Below are 20,005 nucleotides of genomic sequence, written 5' to 3' on the forward strand. Positions count from 1 at the left end.
GGTGAAAGCAGGGGTGGTCCCACAGCTCTCCTATCCTGTGCTCATCAGAAGAGATTTTTCCCAGGTTTGGAAACTTGGGAGGGGTGGGAGGAAGAGGAGCTCCCCAAACTGAGGAAGGCCTCCACAGCAGAATGTTCTCCCCCAGTGTTCATGGAAGTATCCCAGGAACTATTCCCCGCCCACGGGGGAGGCCGGAACACAAAAAGGGAAAGAAGGGCTGCCAAGGCCTTGGGTACCCGAATCCTTCTACAAGGACAAAGGGCCACCTGTATAGATGAGCAGAGTTGGGCTACTAAAAGGAAGGACCCCAAGACACAGGCAGGTTCAGAAACTGGTTCCAACCCCAACCCCACAGAGCCAGCTAGAGGGTAGAAGAAGATCCCTCAGAGTTCCAGCTCATAAGTCCCAGGGGGCAACTTTTGGACGGGACCAGTGGAGGACTCAAGGTATGAGAGTGCCAGGAAGGAGGTGGCCAAGATAGATGGGGTACCCGTAGCAGTAAAAACTCATACTTCATAATCAAGAAGGACCTCCTGTACAGGGTCGTGCGCATGCAGGACAAAAGATACACCAGCTCCTAGTACCCTGAAAACACCAGAGGGCAATATTAAACCTTCCCCGCAGTCACCTTTTTGGAGGACACCTGGGGGTGGAGAAAACCCAGGTGCGAATCTTGCTCAGGTTCTTCTGGCCGAGGAGACATGAGGATGTCCGGCAGTACTACACCTCCTGTCCCGAATGTCAATTGTGCAGCCCTCCTCCACATCTAAGAGCCCCTTTGGTACCCCTGTCGATCATTGAAGTTCCATTTGAGCGGATCGCCATGGATCTAGTGGGGCTGCTAGAGAAGATGACCCGAGGCCACCAGTATGTGCTTGTCATCCTAGACTGTGCACCCAGGTATCCAGAAGCTGTCCCCCTACGAAACACAGCCTCCAAGAGCAGTGCCAAAGTACTTGTGGAAATCTTCACCTGGGTAGGGCTACCAAAAGAAATCCTCACAGGACCAAGGAACACTGTTCATGTCCAAGCCAATGAAGGACCTGTGTTTCCTGCTCCATGTCCAGACCCTGCGGACCTCGGTTTACCACCCACAAACCGATGGTCTGGTGGAAAGATTTAACCGGAACCTCAAGGCCTTGATAAAAAAAAGGTGGTAAGCAAGGATGGGAAAGATTGGGACAACCTACTGCCATACCTCATGTTCGCCATCCATGAGGTTCCCCAAGCTTCCACGGGATTCTCCCGCTTTGAGCTATTGTATGGACGCCACCCCTGAGGCATGTTGGACATACCCAAGGAAACTCGGGAGGAGGAACCCAGTGAGGGGAAGAACGAAATAGAGCATGTGCTACAAATGAGGGACCGGATAGCCTGGGTCACTCCCATAGTGAGGGAGCACCTAGAAAAGGCCCAAGAGGCCCAGCGAGCTTACTACAACTGTCAAGCCAAAGTTTGGCAGTTTCAACCTGGCATCCGAGTAGTGGCACTAGTACCCGTGGCAGAAAGTAAGCTATTGGCCCAGTGGGAAGGACCCTACGAAATAGCTGAAGCTGTGGGGGGGCGGGGGTGGGTGGGTTGTAAATTACAAGGTGCGACAACCAGGACATAGAAAACTAGAGCAAATATATACCATGTCAACCTTCTGAAACCCTGGCATGCCTGAGAGGCATGTGCAGCTGTTCGAGAAGACCTGTACCCAGTGGACAAAATCCCTGAACAGGTGAGGGTGTGTCCCAATTTAACGCCAGTCCAGAAGAAGGAGGTATTTGAGATGATCATCCAGATGTATTCTCGACAAAGCCAGGTCGCACAAACGAGACATATCACCACATCGTCACGAACCCTGGGGCCAGAGTAACAATGAGGCCCTACCAGGTACCAGCAGCCAAAAGGAAGGAAATAAAAGCAGAAGTAAAACAAACACTGGAGATGGGGATCATCAAAGAATCCCACAGTTAGTGGTCCAGCCCGATAGTGGTGTTGCCCAAACCTGATGGCACCACAAGGTTCTGCAACGACTTCCGCCGACTGACTGAGATATCCCAGTTTGATGTATAACCCATACCTCGCATAGACAAACTAGTGGACCGTCTGGGTAATGCCTGGTATTTGATGACCCTAGACTTGACAAAAGGGTACTGGCAGATTCCCCTAGCCAAAGACACAAAGGAAAAGATGGCGTTCTCTACACCAGAGTGTCTTTTCCAATACACTGTCCTTCCTTTTGGACTACATGGGGCTCCAGCTACGTTTCAGTGCCTCATGGACAAGCTATTGCGCCCCCATGCCAGGTATGCTGTGGCCTACCTGGATGATGTGGTTATTCATACCCCAGACTGGGAAACCCACTTGAAGGTGGGGGCAGTCCTTGATACCTTCAGGTGAGCTGGCCTTATGGCAAACCCTGTCAAGTGCGCCATAGGGTTCACGGAGGCCAAATATGTTGGCTATGTGGTAGGAAAAGGTCTGGTAAAACCCCAGCTGAATAAGTTTGAGGCCATCCAAAATTGGCCCCAGCCGAGTCATAAGAAGCAGGTCCTAACATTCCTAGTGGTGGGGTATTACCGGCATTTCATCCCCCATTTTGCCACAAGGGCAAGTCCCCTAATGGACTTAGTGAAGGCCTGTGGCCCTGATCCAGTCAGATGGTTGGATGCAGCAGCGAGGGCATTCGCAGACCTACGGACTAGCCTGTGCAGTAACCCTGTATGGGTAGCCCTGGATTTCACCATGGAATTCATCCTACAAACAGATGTATCCGAGGTGGGGTGAGAGGCCGTCCTCTGGCAGATGGTCAGGGAGGAGGAGCACCTAATACTCTACCTCAGCAGGAAACTCCTTCCGAGGGAACAAAAATATGTAGTGGTTGAGAGGGAGTGCCTCACTGTTAAATGGGCCATGGAAGCATAACGTTATTACCTGCTTGGGTGTAGATTTGTCCTTGTGACTGACCAGGCCCCACTTCAATGGATGCAGTGAAACAAGAAGAAGAACTCCAGGGTAACTAGGTGGTTCTTGTCCCTCCAACCTTTCGTGTTCCACATGCAACATAGAGCAAGGAGCCGCCATGGCAATGCCGATGGTTTGTCACGTGTGCACTTTATGTTGTCCCAAGCCGCCCATCCCCTTGCTTTTGAGCAGGGGGGAGGGATATGTGACAGACCCAGACCAGTTGGTGCAGGAGTCTGGTAGAGGGAAACACACTGGATGAATAGTTTTCTGTTTCATGAGTAACCAAAGCAGAGGCTACTGCAGAGCAGTCAGGAAGGTGCTAGAAGCAATTAATTCAGGCAGACTCCATAAGACACCTGGAAGCAATCAAGAACTGATTAGGAGCAATCAAAAGAAACAGACTAATCAGATCACCTGAAGCCCTAAGCACCTAGAAGCCCAGTACCCTCCGAGGCATGGCCGGTGCTCTGCCACAATCCCTTTACAGTTTTTTAATTGGTTGCTATACCTACGGTATTACAAGAGAACACCTAATAAACAACTTTTTCCTTATTTAAAAAAACTTAAAACTCAGTTAGCATGGTATACAATACAAATGGAAGCCTGTCTGCAAAGTATTACCCTTTTTGTAAAATATAAAGAAAACTTACTAGACAAAAAAAAATAGCTAGTCTTCCAAAATATTCAACACAGTTTTGATTTTACAAGATCATTTTGTGTAGGTTGCAGTCAAAGATCAATTGAACTTGAAGCCTTAACTTAACTAAGCCACCCACATTTAAAGATCAAGGATTGGGAATCTTCTAGCCAAGTTTCAGAGCTAACACTCAGTACAGATGCTTTACAAATAATGTAGAAAAGAATTATGCATGGTTGAATAATAACTTTTAATTAAATTAAATTCTCTGTGCTTTAACACAGAATAACAAGTTTTGGAAAGTACTGTAACTACCATATGATTTTTTTTAAAAACAGGTGATTAATGAAAAGGCGCACAAAAAATTAAATGACCTTGTGAAATACAAGTGTCAGGAGACTTATGAATTTTATGACTAACTCCAAACAAAGGGTTTTCTAGTGGTAAATCCTAATGTCAGATGTTTATAATAAAAATGCTGCCAAACTCACAGCGCAGTGGAACAACATATTGGTTCTGCAATAAACCCATTCTTAGATTGAGTTGATCTTTGTCCTTTAGGCTTCCTGTAATGGTGGTTCACGTTCTCAAGTCCCTAGATACTTTGAAGCATTGGTCTTAATTGACTTCTCAGTGCAGTTAAACTTGAAATTTTATTACATATGGAGTATTTCTAGACACAACTATTTAGTGCTAAAGAAAACTTGCAGTTCAGTTACATATTCACACTGTAAATCATACCCTATGTTGCCTATTTAAAATTCCAGAAAGGCCCTTTATTTTAATATGCAATATTTTGTGAAGATTTGCCATGTGGTATATGCATTTTTTCTTGTATTTTGGACATGCATATACCACATGGCAAATCTTCACAAAAGAGAACCTGTGCCACTGAAATAAGCCTCACCTTAGGTTTTGATGTTGAAGGAAGGAAATTTTTTCTATCTACGTACTTTTATCTAACTTGGGAAACCCAGCTCATCTCTGTAACCCCAGTGATATGACTGGGATTGTGTTGATGTAACAGAAGTTAGAACTCCATCCTCCAAAGTTTAGTAGTAATCCCTCTTAGGACTTAAACACCTTAAATATCTACTAGCCAGCATTTCTTGTTTGTGAATATTTCCAGAAATTAGTCAGTATGTTGATATACATGGGTATATCAACATTCTCTCCATTCATACACCCACTTTTCAGGTATGCACATCACTGAACTAGCTCCATACTTTCTATTAAAACAAGAATACCCAATTGAGTTGTGGTTGTTAGGCATCTGGTTTTTGTCAGAAACACCTTTGTTCAGTTGTACTCTCCACCTTAAGTTTTAATTGAACTGCTTTTGTGTCCTAGAAGAATACACTCCATGATGAACTCACATCTCTGCTGGAAAAGTAAGCAACTTAGCGGTCACCTAGACCTGAGTAGGATCAAAAGTTTCAGTCCCTTGGGTTGAGCTCATGGCCTCTAAGTCAAGGCCTTTCTGCCCACATAGTCACTGATAACTATAGTCTCTCTTAAGGGGACACAATCAACTTATTTTTCAAACTGAAATACTATTGTTGACCTACTAATGTTACAAATAAGTAAGCTTACTGCAGCTCAAAGAATTAGGGAGAGAGAAATCTCTCTCTACTTTCTGCATCTGATAGTACTTGCTATATATTCATTTTCACTATTTTCCCTTGTGTAGTCAGTCAGTTTCTCCTATTTCAAACAAAGACTATTTTTAAAATCGGAAACTATTATTCAAAATCATAAAAGTTGGTGGGGAGAATTCCTGAAACTACTTTTAACTCATTTTGTAAATTCTGTACATTTCAAGTTAGCGTATCCCTTTCAAAAACAATTTTTACTTCATCATTTTTAGGCATCTATAGCCATGTTCCTCAGATCAGGATAACTAACATAACATCATTTTTATCTGTCCCATTGTGGAACCAGGACCATTTCAGTATTTCAGTATATCGTTGTCATTCACATTTAATTTCATTTAGGAAAACTAAGAGTGCTTCTCGTCAAATTCATTTGTCAGGCAGTTCTTCTCCAGCTGGGTACCTATAACTGATGCCTGCAAAATCTGATTATCTTTTACTTCAGGTAGCTCTTAAAAGAAGTTTCTGGTGACTTTCTGTGTTTAAGCTTTTGCATCTTTTTATTCATGTGCATCTCATCTGTTTTCTTGCCCTGTGATTCCTAATGTTGCAAGTTGACAATCATTTTTTCCAGATCCTCCGAATTTAGTTTGTCTTTTGTACTAAGCTATCATAAGTGCCATTACAAAAAAATTGTGCTGTAAACAACTATTTCTGTTGATATGGTGGAAACATTCTGTATATAGTTAACTAGTTGTTACACCTGAAAAATTATTATTGTTGTACAAATAAGATTTGATTCCTTTAACTCAGCTAGTCATTGTATGCTTGGATATTTTTGTCCATAATGAAGGTAGAGTGATGTTCCCACCGAACATTGTGGTGACATTTTAGAAGATGTTTTTAATCTTAATGACAAAGCATTTGGTCTACAATTTGTGGTCTTAATGTGGAAGAAACGTAAAACCTCTCTAAAAAGGATAAATCACATGTCTATTTAAAAAAAACTGATTACATAAATATGAACTAAACTGCACTCAGTAGTTAGTGTCATGTATTTTTAATGTTCAAAGGTAAATTTAAGAAATTTGAATGTATATTTTTCACACACACAAGCTTATTGGGGGTCTCAGATTTTCCTACTAAAAATCCTCTAAGGGAGACCTAGAACTGTGAGCAAGAACCTCGATATTTTACTGAAAGATTTCTCTGGAGGTAGGCAAAGGAACTTCTTTCCTCTGAAGAGAATGTTTTCATCTTGATTGCAAGTATAAATAAAAACCAGGGCTCTCTTCTCTGCCTGAACTAACTAATGACACTGTCCTGTGCTGTTTGTATTTCTAGAAACTATATAATCATTCTCATGTTAGTTCTTGCTATGAGATCATCTCCTTTCTTAGCCCTGTTACTTGATCCCTCGTGATTCGTTACTTGAGATGTCCCACAGAAATAGCACTCCTACTGCTTTTATTGACAGTCTGTCTTTATATGGAGGATAGTTTTAAGAAAGGACTGATAACAGAATTTTTTATGTTCAGAAGTGGCTACTGTTTATACAGCAGATTAGATGTGTATGGTGCTTTATAAATAAAACTGCATGACTATGCCCCAAGAATAGTTACTCATTGTAGTTTTTGAATCTTAACATTCTCTGTGTTTTCAAATACAGTAATGACAGGTTTCAGAGTAACAGCCGTGTTAGTCTGTATTCGCAAAAAGAAAAGGAGTACTTGTGGCACCTTAGAGACTAACCAATTTATTTGAGCATGAGCTTTCGTGAGCTACAGCTCACTTCATCGGATGCATGCCGTGGAAACTGCAGCAGACTTTATTTATACACAGAGAATATGAAAAAATACCTCCTCCCACCCCACTGTCCTGCTGGTAATAGCTTATCTAAAGTGATCATCAGGTGGGCCATTTCCAGCACAAATCCAGGTTTTCTCACCCTCCACCCCCCCCACACAAATTCACTCTCCTGCTGGTGATAGCCCATCCAAAGTGACAACTCTTTACACAATGTGCATGATAATAAAGTTGGGCCATTTCCTGCACAAATCCAGGTTCTCTCACGCCCCTCCCAAAAACCACACACACAAACTCACTATCCTGCTGGTAATAGCTCATCCAAAGTGACCATTCTCCCTACAATGTGCATAATTAAGGTGGGCCATTTCCAGCACAAATCCAGGTTTTCTCACATCCCCCCCACCCCCATACACACACAAACTCACTCTCCTGCTGGTAATAGCTCACCCAAACTGACCACTCTCCAAGTTTAAATCCAAGTTAAACCAGAACATCTGGGGGGGGGGGGGGTAGGAAAAAACAAGAGGAAATAGGCTACCTTGCATAATGACTTAGCCACTCCCAGTCTCTATTTAAGCCTAAATTAATAGTATCCAATTTGCAAATGAATTCCAATTCAGCAGTTTCTCGCTGGAGTCTGGATTTGAAGTTTTTTTGTTTTAAGATAGCTACCTTTGTGTCTGTGATTGCGTGACCAGAGAGATTGAAGTGTTCTCCGACTGGTTTATGAATGTTATAATTCTTGACATCTGATTTGTGTCCATTTATTCTTTTATGTAGAGACTGTCCAGTTTGACCAATGTACATGGCAGAGGGGCATTGCTGGCACATGATGGCATATATCACATTGGTGGATGTGCAGGTATACGAGCCTCTGATAGTGTGGCTGATGTTATTAGGCCCTGTGATGGTGTCCCCTGAATAGATATGTGGGCACAATTGGCAACGGGCTTTGTTGCAAGGATAAGTTCCTGGGTTAGTGGTTCTGTTGTGTGGTATGTGGTTGTTGGTGAGTATTTGCTTCAGGTTGCGGGGCTGTCTGTAGGCAAGGACTGGCCTGTCTCCCAAGATTTGTGAGAGTGTTGGGTCATCCTTTAGGATAGGTTGTAGATCCTTACTAATGCGTTGGAGGGGTTTTAGTTGGGGGCTGAAGGTGACGGCTAGTGGCGTTCTGCCCAACTTTATTATCATGCACATTGTGTAAAGAGTTGTCACTTTGGATGGGCTATCACCAGCAGGAGAGTGAATTTGTGTGGGGGGGTGGAGGGTGAGAACCTGGATTTGTGCTGGAAATGGCCCACCTGATGATCACTTTAGATAAGCTATTACCAGCAGGACAGTGGGGTGGGAGGAGGTATTTTTTCATATTCTCTGTGTATAAAAAAAGTCTGCTGCAGTTTCCACGGCATGCATCCGATGAAGTGAGCTGTAGCTCACGAAAGCTCATGCTCAAATAAATTGGTTAGTCTCTAAGGTGCCACAAGTACTCCTTTTCTTTTTGCAAATACAGTAAGTTAGAAGTCAAGCTTTTAATATGAAATAAATGTAAAGCACAAAACCATTTAAAATTCATTTGAGCATAAAAAGGCAGGAGAAACAGCTGAAATTCACACTGAGAAGAACCTATTCCTGTATCTCAAGTACCAAAACGTTCTCCCCATCCTTGTGATGTTATACTTCTTAAATTGCTCTGAATAGACAACAGGTGTCTAGAATAACTTAGTAAAAATGACCATGTTTCTAACTTAAATCTTATCCTGTTGTCTCTGCTTGCTTTAACTTCTTAGCCTGCAAAGCACTCCAGTGCGTTCAGGAAATCAAACTATAATTTGATTTACTCTAGTTATAATTTGTGTTCTTCAGAGTATGTTGATGTTACAGGTAACTACCACTTCTGTTAAAATGTGTTAGTTTATTTAAGGAGATCTTCCTAATTTAATGTATACACCATTGATTGTAAGGTAGTTTTTTTCCTTTCTCTTCTCTGGAGTTGCATGACATAGGTTTTGTAATGTTGTCAAATCCCTGAAGCAAACCAGTTCTCTCTTTCTACAATCAGTTTGTGTTCTTTTATTCTCTCCACAAGCAAATTAAATTGATCTTATCCTAACCATTATAGATAAATACTGAATTTGCTTGTTGCTCATTGCTCTTGAAATGTGTGACTTGGTAATAGTGTGTTGCAGGATAGCAGTGAGATGCACTGCCAGAGATGGGCAGGGAGTTTGCGATTAGTCTGCTTTTTGTTATTTCTCTTACTAGCATTGTTAATAACCCTTCACTTTCATAAGCATCAAATTAATTGTTTTAATGATTAAAAGGAAATGTGGCCCCATATCATATGGTAATGTTCTACTCCTTCCCATGACTGAGAATTTTACAAAGGCATAGTTGTCTGTATCGGGAGGAGCCTTGCATTGTAAAGAGCCACACTTCTGGCTCGGTAATTAGTGGTAGCATTGTTACTCAGATGTTATCAATTCAAACTATGTACCTATGACCAAAAAATCAGACACGTAGAACTGGAAGGGCCCTTGATAGATCTAGCCAATCCCCTGCACTCTAATCAGGACTAAGTAATAATTAGACCATTCCTGAGAGGTGTTTGTCTAATCTGTTCTTAAAATTCTCCAATATCGGAGATTCCACAACTTTCCTAGGTCATTTATACCAGTGCTTAACGACCCTGACAGGAAGTTTTTCCTAATGTCCAACCCAAGCCTCCCTTGCTGCAATTTAAGCGCATTGATTCTTGTTCTATCCTCAGAGGTTGAGAACAATTTTTCACCCTCCTCCTTGTAACAACTTGTTATGCACTGTACTTGAAACACAAAGATAATGTTAAGATTGAAAAACTTTCCATATTTTAAACCTCAGATCCTACCTCATTTTATATATTAATGTTAAACAGCAGTCTATTTTGCTCATACACAGATACATTGTATATCTAGGGCATCCCAAGTATCCTGCCTAGCACACTAGATGATTTATAATCTTTATAAAACTACAGTGAAAGTTAGGGCCAGTGTTCAAAGACTAAGACCCTCTCTCCACATAACCCTCAAAATCTTCATTCACTCCACACATCTGCTTATCCCACTCCCCAGAAATAGCCTGCAGGGAACAGATGGATATGACCTGACAGTCAACAGAATTCACCAATAAAGGAAGCAGATTACTCAGTGCAGGTACCCTTCCAGTTAAACCAAAGGGTAATGTGTTCATTTTAGTTGATCTCAAATGCTATTGCCAGGTGGGGAAGTGCAGATTTCCCACAGTCTCATAAATATACCTTGAATAGGAGGGGTGAGAGAACAGAACCCTATGATACGCTACATGAAACAGCCTAGAGTAGACGAGCACTTACCTAACACTACTATCTGGAGCCTATCCTTGTGAATAGAGCCATTGCAAGACTGACTTGCCCATGGCAGAGTCTGCAGCCACATCAATACCTCAGTCAAGATTACTCCAAGGCCACTGATCAACCTAAAAGAATGAATATGTGCACTTTATTTTCATTCATCGGCAGGAGACTCAACCAGAGAAACTGTGCAGTATCTGTTCCATACCTACATCTAAAAGCAGGTGAACAGAATCAAAAAAAAATCTGAGGACTCAAAATATTGCCACAGTTGTGACACCACCTTCTCTAGAATCTTCACCAAAAAGAGAACATTACCATAGGGTCTCCACTCAGCAAGATTATCAACAATAAGAGAGTGCCATCAGACCTCGATTTTTCTATTTTAACACTGAACTGTATTTTATATACCAGTCTAGGTAATAGCCAGGACTTGTTCTTTCCCCTAGCTCTGAAAGCAATGCCATTATTCTGTTTTTTTCATCTAAATGGCACAAATGCAAGTGTTTTGTTCAGACAATGGAAATATTACTCTCTCTAAATGTATCCATTTGTTCCTAGCCCTGGAGCCTCCAGAAATAAGAGTGAGATCATCATAAAATAGGTTTATGCTTTTCTCCTAGTCTACCTTGGAGCAGGTCAATGAATTATTTTAACTTAAAGAAAAGGAGTACTTGTGGCACGTTAGAGACTAATAGGTTAGTCTCTAAGGTGCCACAAGTACTTTTTTTCTTTTTGTGAATACAGACTAACACGGCTGCTACTCTGAAACTTATTTTAACTTGAATCTTTAAGGCTCTATCTCTTGTGGGGAATGGGAAGAAAAGCTGGTTTCTCTCCATTCTAATTCAGTGCGGTTTCTGTGAGCTCTCATCTACCTTGATGGGTCACTAAATCTGATTAATTTCAGATGCTCTTAGTGGAAAAGCAGTAGATATGAAAAGTCATCTCTTGGCTATATGAGCATTGTATTTTAGAATTTTCTTTTTATACAAGTGGTTTCCTTGCTATTGATAAACTGTCAGATACTGTCAGATACTGTCCACAAATTCAATTTTCTGTTTTCAAGCTTTCCCAAGAAAATGTTGGTCTATGTCGTTGTTTAGGACTTAGGATTTTTTCAGATGATGTTATACATTATCTGTATTAGTCTATAATAATTAGTAGTAAATCTGGCTCTGCTTCTTTCGGGCAGCAGAATTTTTACATGGCTTCATAACTTCTTTACATTTTACAGAATATTTAAATTCTGAGGGCCTGCAAGATGTTTTTAAGATCAAAATAAATTAATATTGTCACAGGTCTTGAAAAATGCTAAGAATTCTAGAGCTCCATACTTAGTGTGTTTTTTAAACCACTTTTCTGGGTTGACTTTTAATTTGAGTTCTTTCCTCATCTTTGAAAATGTAGATACTCAAGAAAATTTTCTGCGTAACTTTCTAGAGGACACATAGTAATATTATTTTTTCCATGAAATCCATAATTTTAAAACTATTTCTATAATAATGGTGAAAGATAGTTTTGAAAGTTTGACAGACCATATCCAAAACTGAGTCAGATTTAATTTATTAAATGCAGCCGGGTTTCAAAAGTCTACCTCTAATCTGTCCCTAAATAGTTGCATTTCCTAACTGTGACATCAAATTTGATAGAATGACATTTGCTAGCACCTTTTTTTACCACTAGTAGGTTTTTATTATTTATGTTAACTATAACCAAGGTTTTGTGTACTCTGAGGTATAATGGTATCAAATTCCATGGTGTGGGATCAGAGTACATGGGACCTGATTTCAATTGAAAAAAGAAAAGGAGTACTTGTGGCACCTTAGAGACTAACCAATTTATTTGAGCATAAGCTTTCGTGAGCTACAGCTCACTTCATCGGATGTAGTGAGCTATAGCTCACGAAAGCTTATGCTCAAATAAATTGGTTAGTCTCTAAGGTGCCACAAGTACTCCTTTTCTTTTTGCGAATACAGACTAACACGGCTGTTACTCTGAAACCTGATTTCAATTGCTGTAACTTTCAAAATTTAGAGACCCCAGAATGGATTTTAAAGCCTCAATAGCAACTCTGTGTCTAAGGCTTTAATTTTGTTTTTTTCATAGCACTTATATAGCGAAGGAAAAATTAGAAAATACTAATAAAAGAAAAGTTTGAAAGTCTGGGAATTCATTGTTAATTTCAGTCTTAACTCAAACCCCACATCTCTGGAAAATTCATAGTTACATGGCAGATGGAGAAACATGATCTGGGGAACCTTCACTCAGAGTTTTCAAACTTTCAGACTTGGGTCTGTATAACTGAAGCCTTACATTACCAAAAATAAACACCTTAAAACCAGTATATTCAAATTGTAGCACTCTAGGAACATCTCCTGGTGAAATTTTTCTGGGAAAAGCTGGTCTAGGCTGAAAAATCAATTTCTGCCTGCTGTGGAATTTCAAGAGCAAAGTGTAAAACTCAAGACTATTTGCTGTATATCTTTCAATAGCTTTCTGGAAAAAGACATAGCCATGGTCCATTCTGCATTACAGCTGTATAAAGGCATTTGAATTTCCATTGCGCTTTATTCACAGACTTAAATATTAAGCCATATTTGATGCTCTAAAAGTTTTTTTATTGAAAGTGAATGGTGAAATCTGTGGAAAAACTTTGTTTTAAATGAAGTGTTAGTAAAGCACTTCTGAGTTGTCAAATTTTGGTGATATTGTGATGCTGGTTAAAATTCACCTGACTGTTTTGTCAGACACTCCACTCTTATCTCAGCTGCAACCAGGTATGTTCAGTTATGCTGTAGTTATATCAGGCTATATACTTTTTCTGTTGGAATATTTGTATGACTGTTCTAATTCCAGAGCAATCAATAATTTGCTTGGTATTCATTATACAGTACCTTACCTGGGGTACAGCAAAATTATTTCACTTTTTATGATTTACATTAATCGGTGCAACGAAGATATATCCTGATGAGCTTGCAGGAAGCTCTGAACAAAATTAAAATTTTGAAGGCTACTCATTCTCTTGTAATCTGTTGCAGTTTTTGCCATAATTACCATCAGCTAGTCATGGTTGCTGACATTTGTATAAGATACCTATATATCCAGGATGGCAAAAGCACAAATGTAGGAATATTCTAATTTTTTAAAAGGCTATCTATGCTAGAGCAAGATACACAATACTTGGCTGCTGCAGTGTACGTTTTCTTCCTTAGAAAACATCATTATTTGCCAAAATGGCAAATAATTTGTAGCAACTAGCTTTATGGAAAAGTGAAAATCTCCTGAGATGTAAGCTAATTCTGTGCTTTATCTGCTGAGTTCAATAATGTGTACTAAAGCAAACTGTAACAAGGTACTCCCTAACTAAACAAAAGGTGCTCTTTTATGTTCAGTTTATTAATTTATCTTTTTTGAGATTTCTAAAGTAAAAAATTTCTAAAGCACAAAAATTCGGACTCATCAGGGAAGGCAACTTCTTCATCCAAGCAAAGGGATATCAATGAATGTTGTTGCTATTGAGAAATATCATTAGGCTGCTTTTCAATGGCAATCACGTATCAAATATTTCATTTTACTTTGGTTTACTAAGTTTTTCTCCCTTGTCTAATTTTGCTTTTGTTTTTCTTAAACATGTGCTAAGTCCAGTGACAGTGGGCTAAACTGGTGTATTAAAGCTTTGCTTTTCTTGTAGGTGACCCGCTGCAGTGCAGTGCTTGGGTGGGACAGTGTGCACTGTACATAGTGATCATGATGTTTGAGAAAACCATCATCATTATAGTCCTCCTAATACCTCAATGGAAAGAGGTTTGAGTCTTTATAGTATTTTTACAGTTAAATGAATTGCAGATAGATGCCAGAAGGTGATAAACTGTTAATTCTATTTAATCCAAAAAGACTAAGGCTATCATGCAAGCTATGTAGAGGTCCACAGTTGGTGCTACTTAACTGTTGCCTATGATAATGGAGTGTCCTGATACTCTAATTGGATTTCACTGGTGACAATGCTTCCATTCTATTTTGAATTTAGTAGGTATTGCATCGTGTACAATATAAGATCACATGCTCACTTGAGGTACCTAAAAGGAGACCGAGTGCATCAGCCTTTCTTTTAGTTAAATTACAGCCCTAACTTTAAACCTATTGTGTATTCTTTTCCACAGTTTTAGAGAATCTCCCCTAAATGTTCATAATAGAACATTGGTACATTTTTTGTAGTAAAACCTTAGTAATTCACACTGCAATAAAAGACACATTGCTGAGTTACTGAATTAAAAAAATCTGCCAGTAAGCAAACAATAGTCAATTTCTGCAGCACAAAGTGTATTTTGAACCCTTATACAGGTAAAGTATAGCTTAGCTTCAATTTATGCTAATACTATTAGTTATACTAGTAAGTGTGTGGCAGTATATTCAGTAAACATAATGAAGTTGCAGTAATGAGGAATGACTCCCAGGCTGAGATCTGTATGAAAGATCATAACATTGTAAGTGACCTGATTTATAATCTAAACCTGACAGTACTTACCTGGAGCAGCAGAAGTCTCTATAATGTATTGTAATTCACCTTTAAAATGTCTTTGTTTTATAAAATATTTGAACTTCTGCATCCCACGTCCAGATATTTAACTTTAAAACCGCAGCATGTGTTTGTAAGCAATTTTCCAAGATATTGGTTCTTCCAGTCAAAGCTTTCTGGAAAAAGGGTTCAGTGGATATTTGACTATAGCCTATGCTTTGTTTTTCTTGGTCAAACCTCTTTTATGGCCACGGTTAGTTCAACTGCAGGAAGCACATACATCATCTTGGACATGTCGCTAATAGAATCTTTCATCTCAATGTAGAATCAAGTGGGAACCACAAGTCCACACACTTTTAAAGGGATAATTTATAATTTTGTCTATAATTGATAAAGCATTTTATATAACTGAACTGTGGAATAAGTGTCAGGTAGGTACGAGGTGGATTGTCTGGTTTAGTACAGCATATGCAATTTAACATTCAAGATGATTACTCATAGCAGTTAGAGCTGAATAACCCCTGTAAGGTGTTCTAAACCAGGGGTTCTCAAACTGGGGTGTTGCGAGCTGTCAGCCTCCACCCCAAACCCCACTTCACCTCCAGCATTTATAATAGCGTTAAATATTTTAAAAAGTGTTTTTAATTTAGAAGGGAGATTGTACTCAGAGGCTTGCTGTGTGAAAGGGGTCACCAGTACAAAAGTTTGAGAACCACTGTTCTAGACCATCCCTGTAGAATAAAACAGGATTTTTTTACACTTTATTTTATAGTATTCTGACCAGTTTTTTTAAATCTCCAAGTGATGGGGCTTCAAACATTTTCCTTGGGATTATAAGGTGATTAATTTGTCAGATAGTATCTGGTTGCTTCACCTACCCACAAGTCATCACATTCCTTCTGTAGCCACAAATTAGTGGGATGGCAGATTGTTTTCAGTCAGCCGCACATTACGTGCGTTACTAAATGCAACAAACAAATGCTTCCTTGACAAAATTATATTCCTTTCCTATAAAACTGTCCTTTCTAATTCATCTGGCTACCAGCCTAATACTTTCTGTAACACTTTCTAACCCAGCTGCATTCACATACTGTTGTGGTCTGAATTTGATCTTTTTCTTTTCACAGGTAGCTTTATTGAATCCCATAGAGAACCCCCAGTTGGAGCTGGCTATCGTCATGCTGATAGTTCCCTTCTTTGTTAATGTTAGTACAACTGTACGCTTTTCAGAGATAGTTGACTTGTGTTCCCTCCCCCACCCATCCCCTTCTCCATCTGTTAAAATTAATCCGTACCACACAGTGCCTTGGTGTGATATCTTAGTGTTACAAGTCTTCAACTCCTCTGTGTGTGTGTGTGTGTGTGTGTGTGTGTGTGTGTGTGTGTATAAAATGTGATTATGTACTTATGTATCTATAAAATCCATAATCAGCAATGCCATTGGGCACAGAAATGGTGCACAGAATGCCCAGTGTTGAATGTACTATTCAGATACTGTTGTACCAGTTAGAAATTCCAGTTAAATTTGCTTTATTTAGGAAAGCATTAATTTGTTTGGAGTGCCAAAAAATATCATCCTATTGAAGTGCCCTAGACCGAGCAAGACTATCCATATGTCAAGATTAAGAGCTAATAAAAAATGCCCACTAAGCAGCAGCTTTTTTCTTATTGGTGCAAGAGCAGGAAATAGGGCAGCTATGTTTCAGGGGGTATATGTTAGATCATGTGACTGGATCTGTACAGGATTTTGCCATATTTGGCCAAATCCCACTTAGTACAACTATTCCCTAACTCCATTCCAAGGACTGAATGACTAACACATATACTGGTCTAAAGAAAACCTGAACTGTGAATTTTCCCCTGTTAACAGGCATTAATGTTCTGGGTGGTGGATAACTTTCTTATGAAGAAAGGGAAGACAAAAGCTAAACTCGAAGAAAAGGAAGTGGGGCAAGATTCAAGGAATGGAAGTAAAGTCCGATACAGGAGAGCAGCATCACATGAAGAGTCAGAGTCAGAAGTATGTAGATGCACCACTTGCTGTACCTGAGTCAACTCCCTTCCTTTTGACTTTGACTTACAATACTATCTTAGGCTTGATTCGTTTTGTACTAAATTTGCTTAGAGCCCTTTTTCGTAAGACCTCATTGAATAAATCGGGACTGCTAATTCACTTCTCTTATTGACCCTTTACAAGGCTGCTGATGAAATTTTTCCTGGGGTACGAGACCTTTCAAAAGGATTGTTTTTAGATCCTGTGGTGTCAGATAATTCAGTTAACAGTGAACTACAGCTTTAGTGTGGGTATTTTATAAGGATATTGTATATCTAAAAATGGTGTCTCAGATTTGTTAAAACAGACATTTCATCTGTTATGATAATCTTACACATTTGAACAATAGATCAGTTTCAGGTTGGGGTTGTTTTGTTTTGTTTGTTTTTGAGGGTTGGTGAGGTTAAAGAGTCTACAACAGTTTTAAAACCATATCTAGTCATTAGTGTACAGGATTATACACTACAAATAAGTGCCATGGCAGCTTCCCCATTCAGTGTTGCAAATAACCTTGATTTGACTTTAAACAACTGTGATAGGGTGAGAACATCATTCTCTCAGTTCTGTTCTCAATCTCTCCTTATCCGAAGAGCTTAAGGTGGATCAGAAATGTTCCTTTTGATTGCTACCCACTAAAAGAACTTAACCATGATGAAAGACCATTCAGTTGAAGCATACAGCTGTGTAAGAGCCATTGCTATATCTGGTACAACTCTCTAGTTCCATTTTTCTGTGGAATATAGTACTTTCAGTAATTACACTGAAAGTGAAGGGGCCAAAAAGTCAATTTTTTTAACTTCCCTGCTTTCAAGATAATCTTCCTTAAAATTTTGTTAAGCACTTTTTGCTTTGCATAAGGACAAGCAGCTTACTTGAGTATATGAGCACTTCTGTCACTATTGTTTAATATCCATTATCAGTAGTAACTCTTTTTTGTTTAGTAGATAAAACTGTCACTGAAAGATGGTCAGAAAATCTGTCTGCCCACAAGTGGAACATTTGTGGGATCCCAGTGTACCACAGGTCCCACTGTTCAGTGCTTTCTTCAGTCAAATGATCTTTCTTTAAGATCAGATAATACCTGTAGACTTTATGAGCCCATATGTCTATTAGAGATGAAGATGCCTGCTGTCTTCAATTTCTGAAAATGTGTTCATGGCAAATTGCTTAAACTGCTCTTGGTTAAAACACATTTTGGGCACCCTCATTTATTTCTTGCATGGAAGGTGAAGTACGAAAAAGCATTTTGATGTTTGAAAGTTACTTTCTAATTAGGGCTGTTAAGCAATTAAAAAATAATAGAACACCATTTATTTAAATATTTTTGAATGTTTTCTACATTTTCAAATATATTGATTTCAATTACCACACAAAATACAAAGTGTACAGTGCTCACTTTATATTATTATTTTTTATTACAAATATTTGCATAGTAAAAAACAAAAGAAATAGTATTTTTCAACTCACCTAATACAAATACTGTAGTGCAATCTGTCATAAAAGTTGCACTTACAAATATAGAATTATGTACAAAAAAAACTGCACTCAAAAATAAAGCAATGTAAAATTTTAGAACCTACAAGTCCACTTAATCACTTCTTGTTCAGCCAATCACTCAAATAAACAAGTTTGTTTACATTTGCAGGAGATAATGCTGCTCCCCCCATTTCTTGTTTACAACTTCATCTGAAAGTGACAACAGGTTTGCATGGCACAGTTGTAGCTGGTGTTGTGAGATATTTACGTGCCTGAAGATGCACTAAAGATGCATATGTCCCTTCATGCTTCAACCACCATTCCAGAGGACATGCATCCATGCCGATGACGGGATCTGCTTGATAATGATCCAAAGCAGTGCGGACCAGCGCATGTTCATTTTCATCATCTGAGTCAGATACCACCAGCAGAAGGTTGATTTTCGTTTTTGGTGGTTCAGTTCTGTAGTTTCCACAGCGGAGTGTTGCTCTTTTAAGACTTCTGAAAGCATGGTCCATACCTCATCCCTCTCAGATTTTGGAAGGCACTTCAGATTCTCAAACCTGGGGTTGACTGCTGTAGCTATCTTTAGAAATCTCGTATTAGTACCTTCTTTGCATTTTGTCAAATCTGTGAAAGTGTTCTTAAAATGAATATGTGCTGGGTCATCATCTGAGATTGCTATATCATGAAATATATGGCAGAATGTGGATAAAACAGAGCAGGAGACATACAATTCTCCCCCAAGGAGTTCAGTCACAAATTTAATTAACACATTTTTTTAACGAGTGTCATCAGCATGGAAGCATGTCCTCTGGAATGGTGGCCGAAGCATAGAATGATAGAACTGGAAGGGACCTCGAGAGGTCATCTAGTCCAGTCCCCTGCACTCAAGGCAGGACTGAAGTATTATCTAGACCATCCCTGAGAGGTATTTGTCTAACCTGCTCTTAAAAATCCCCAATGATGGAGATTCCACAGCCTCCCTAGGCAATTTATTCCAGTGCTTAACCACTCTGACAGTTAGGAAGTTTTTCCTATTATTCAACCTAAACCGCCCTTGCTGCAATTTAAGCCCATTGTTTCTTGTCCTATCCTGAGAGGTTAAGAATAATTTTTCTCCCTCCTCCTTGTAACAACCTTTTATGTACTTGAAAACTGTTACCATGTCCCCTCTGTCTTCTCTTCTCCAGACTAAACAAACCCAATTTTTTTCAATCTTCCCTCATAGGTCATGTTTGCTAGACCGTTAATCATTTTTGTTGCTCTCCTCTGGACTTTCTCCAATTTGTCCACATCTTTCCTGAAATGTGGTACCCAGAATTGGACACAATACTCCAGCTGAGGCCTACTCAGTGCGGAGAAGAGCGGAAGAATTACTTCTCATGTCTTGCTTACAATACTCCTGCTAATACATCCCAGAATGATGTTTGCTTTTTTGCAACAGTGTTACACTGTTGACTCATACTTAGCTTGTGATCCACTATGACCCCCACATCTCTTTCTGCAGTACTCCTTCCTAGGCAGTCATTTCCCATTTTGTATGTGTGCAACTGATTGTTCCTTCCTAAGTGGAGTACTTTGCATTTGTCCTTATTGA

The 20,005-nt window shown here is 39.5% G+C and overlaps 1 protein-coding gene across 1 annotated transcript in view; it reads left to right on the forward strand.

The window, feature by feature from the left end:
• The window catches only part of LOC140914485 (musculoskeletal embryonic nuclear protein 1-like), a 124,591-nt gene that overhangs the window by 85,154 nt on the left and 19,432 nt on the right, over window positions 1–20,005 (forward strand). The window contains exons 5-7 of the mRNA XM_073352404.1: window positions 14,052–14,164; window positions 16,004–16,081; window positions 16,747–16,896. Coding sequence (XP_073208505.1) covers window positions 14,052–14,164; window positions 16,004–16,081; window positions 16,747–16,896 — 341 coding nt within the window. The remainder of the gene's footprint in view (window positions 1–14,051; window positions 14,165–16,003; window positions 16,082–16,746; window positions 16,897–20,005) is intronic.

The sequence above is a fragment of the Lepidochelys kempii genome, chromosome 7, assembly GCF_965140265.1.
Source record: "Lepidochelys kempii isolate rLepKem1 chromosome 7, rLepKem1.hap2, whole genome shotgun sequence".
Lineage (NCBI taxonomy): Eukaryota > Metazoa > Chordata > Testudines > Cheloniidae > Lepidochelys > Lepidochelys kempii.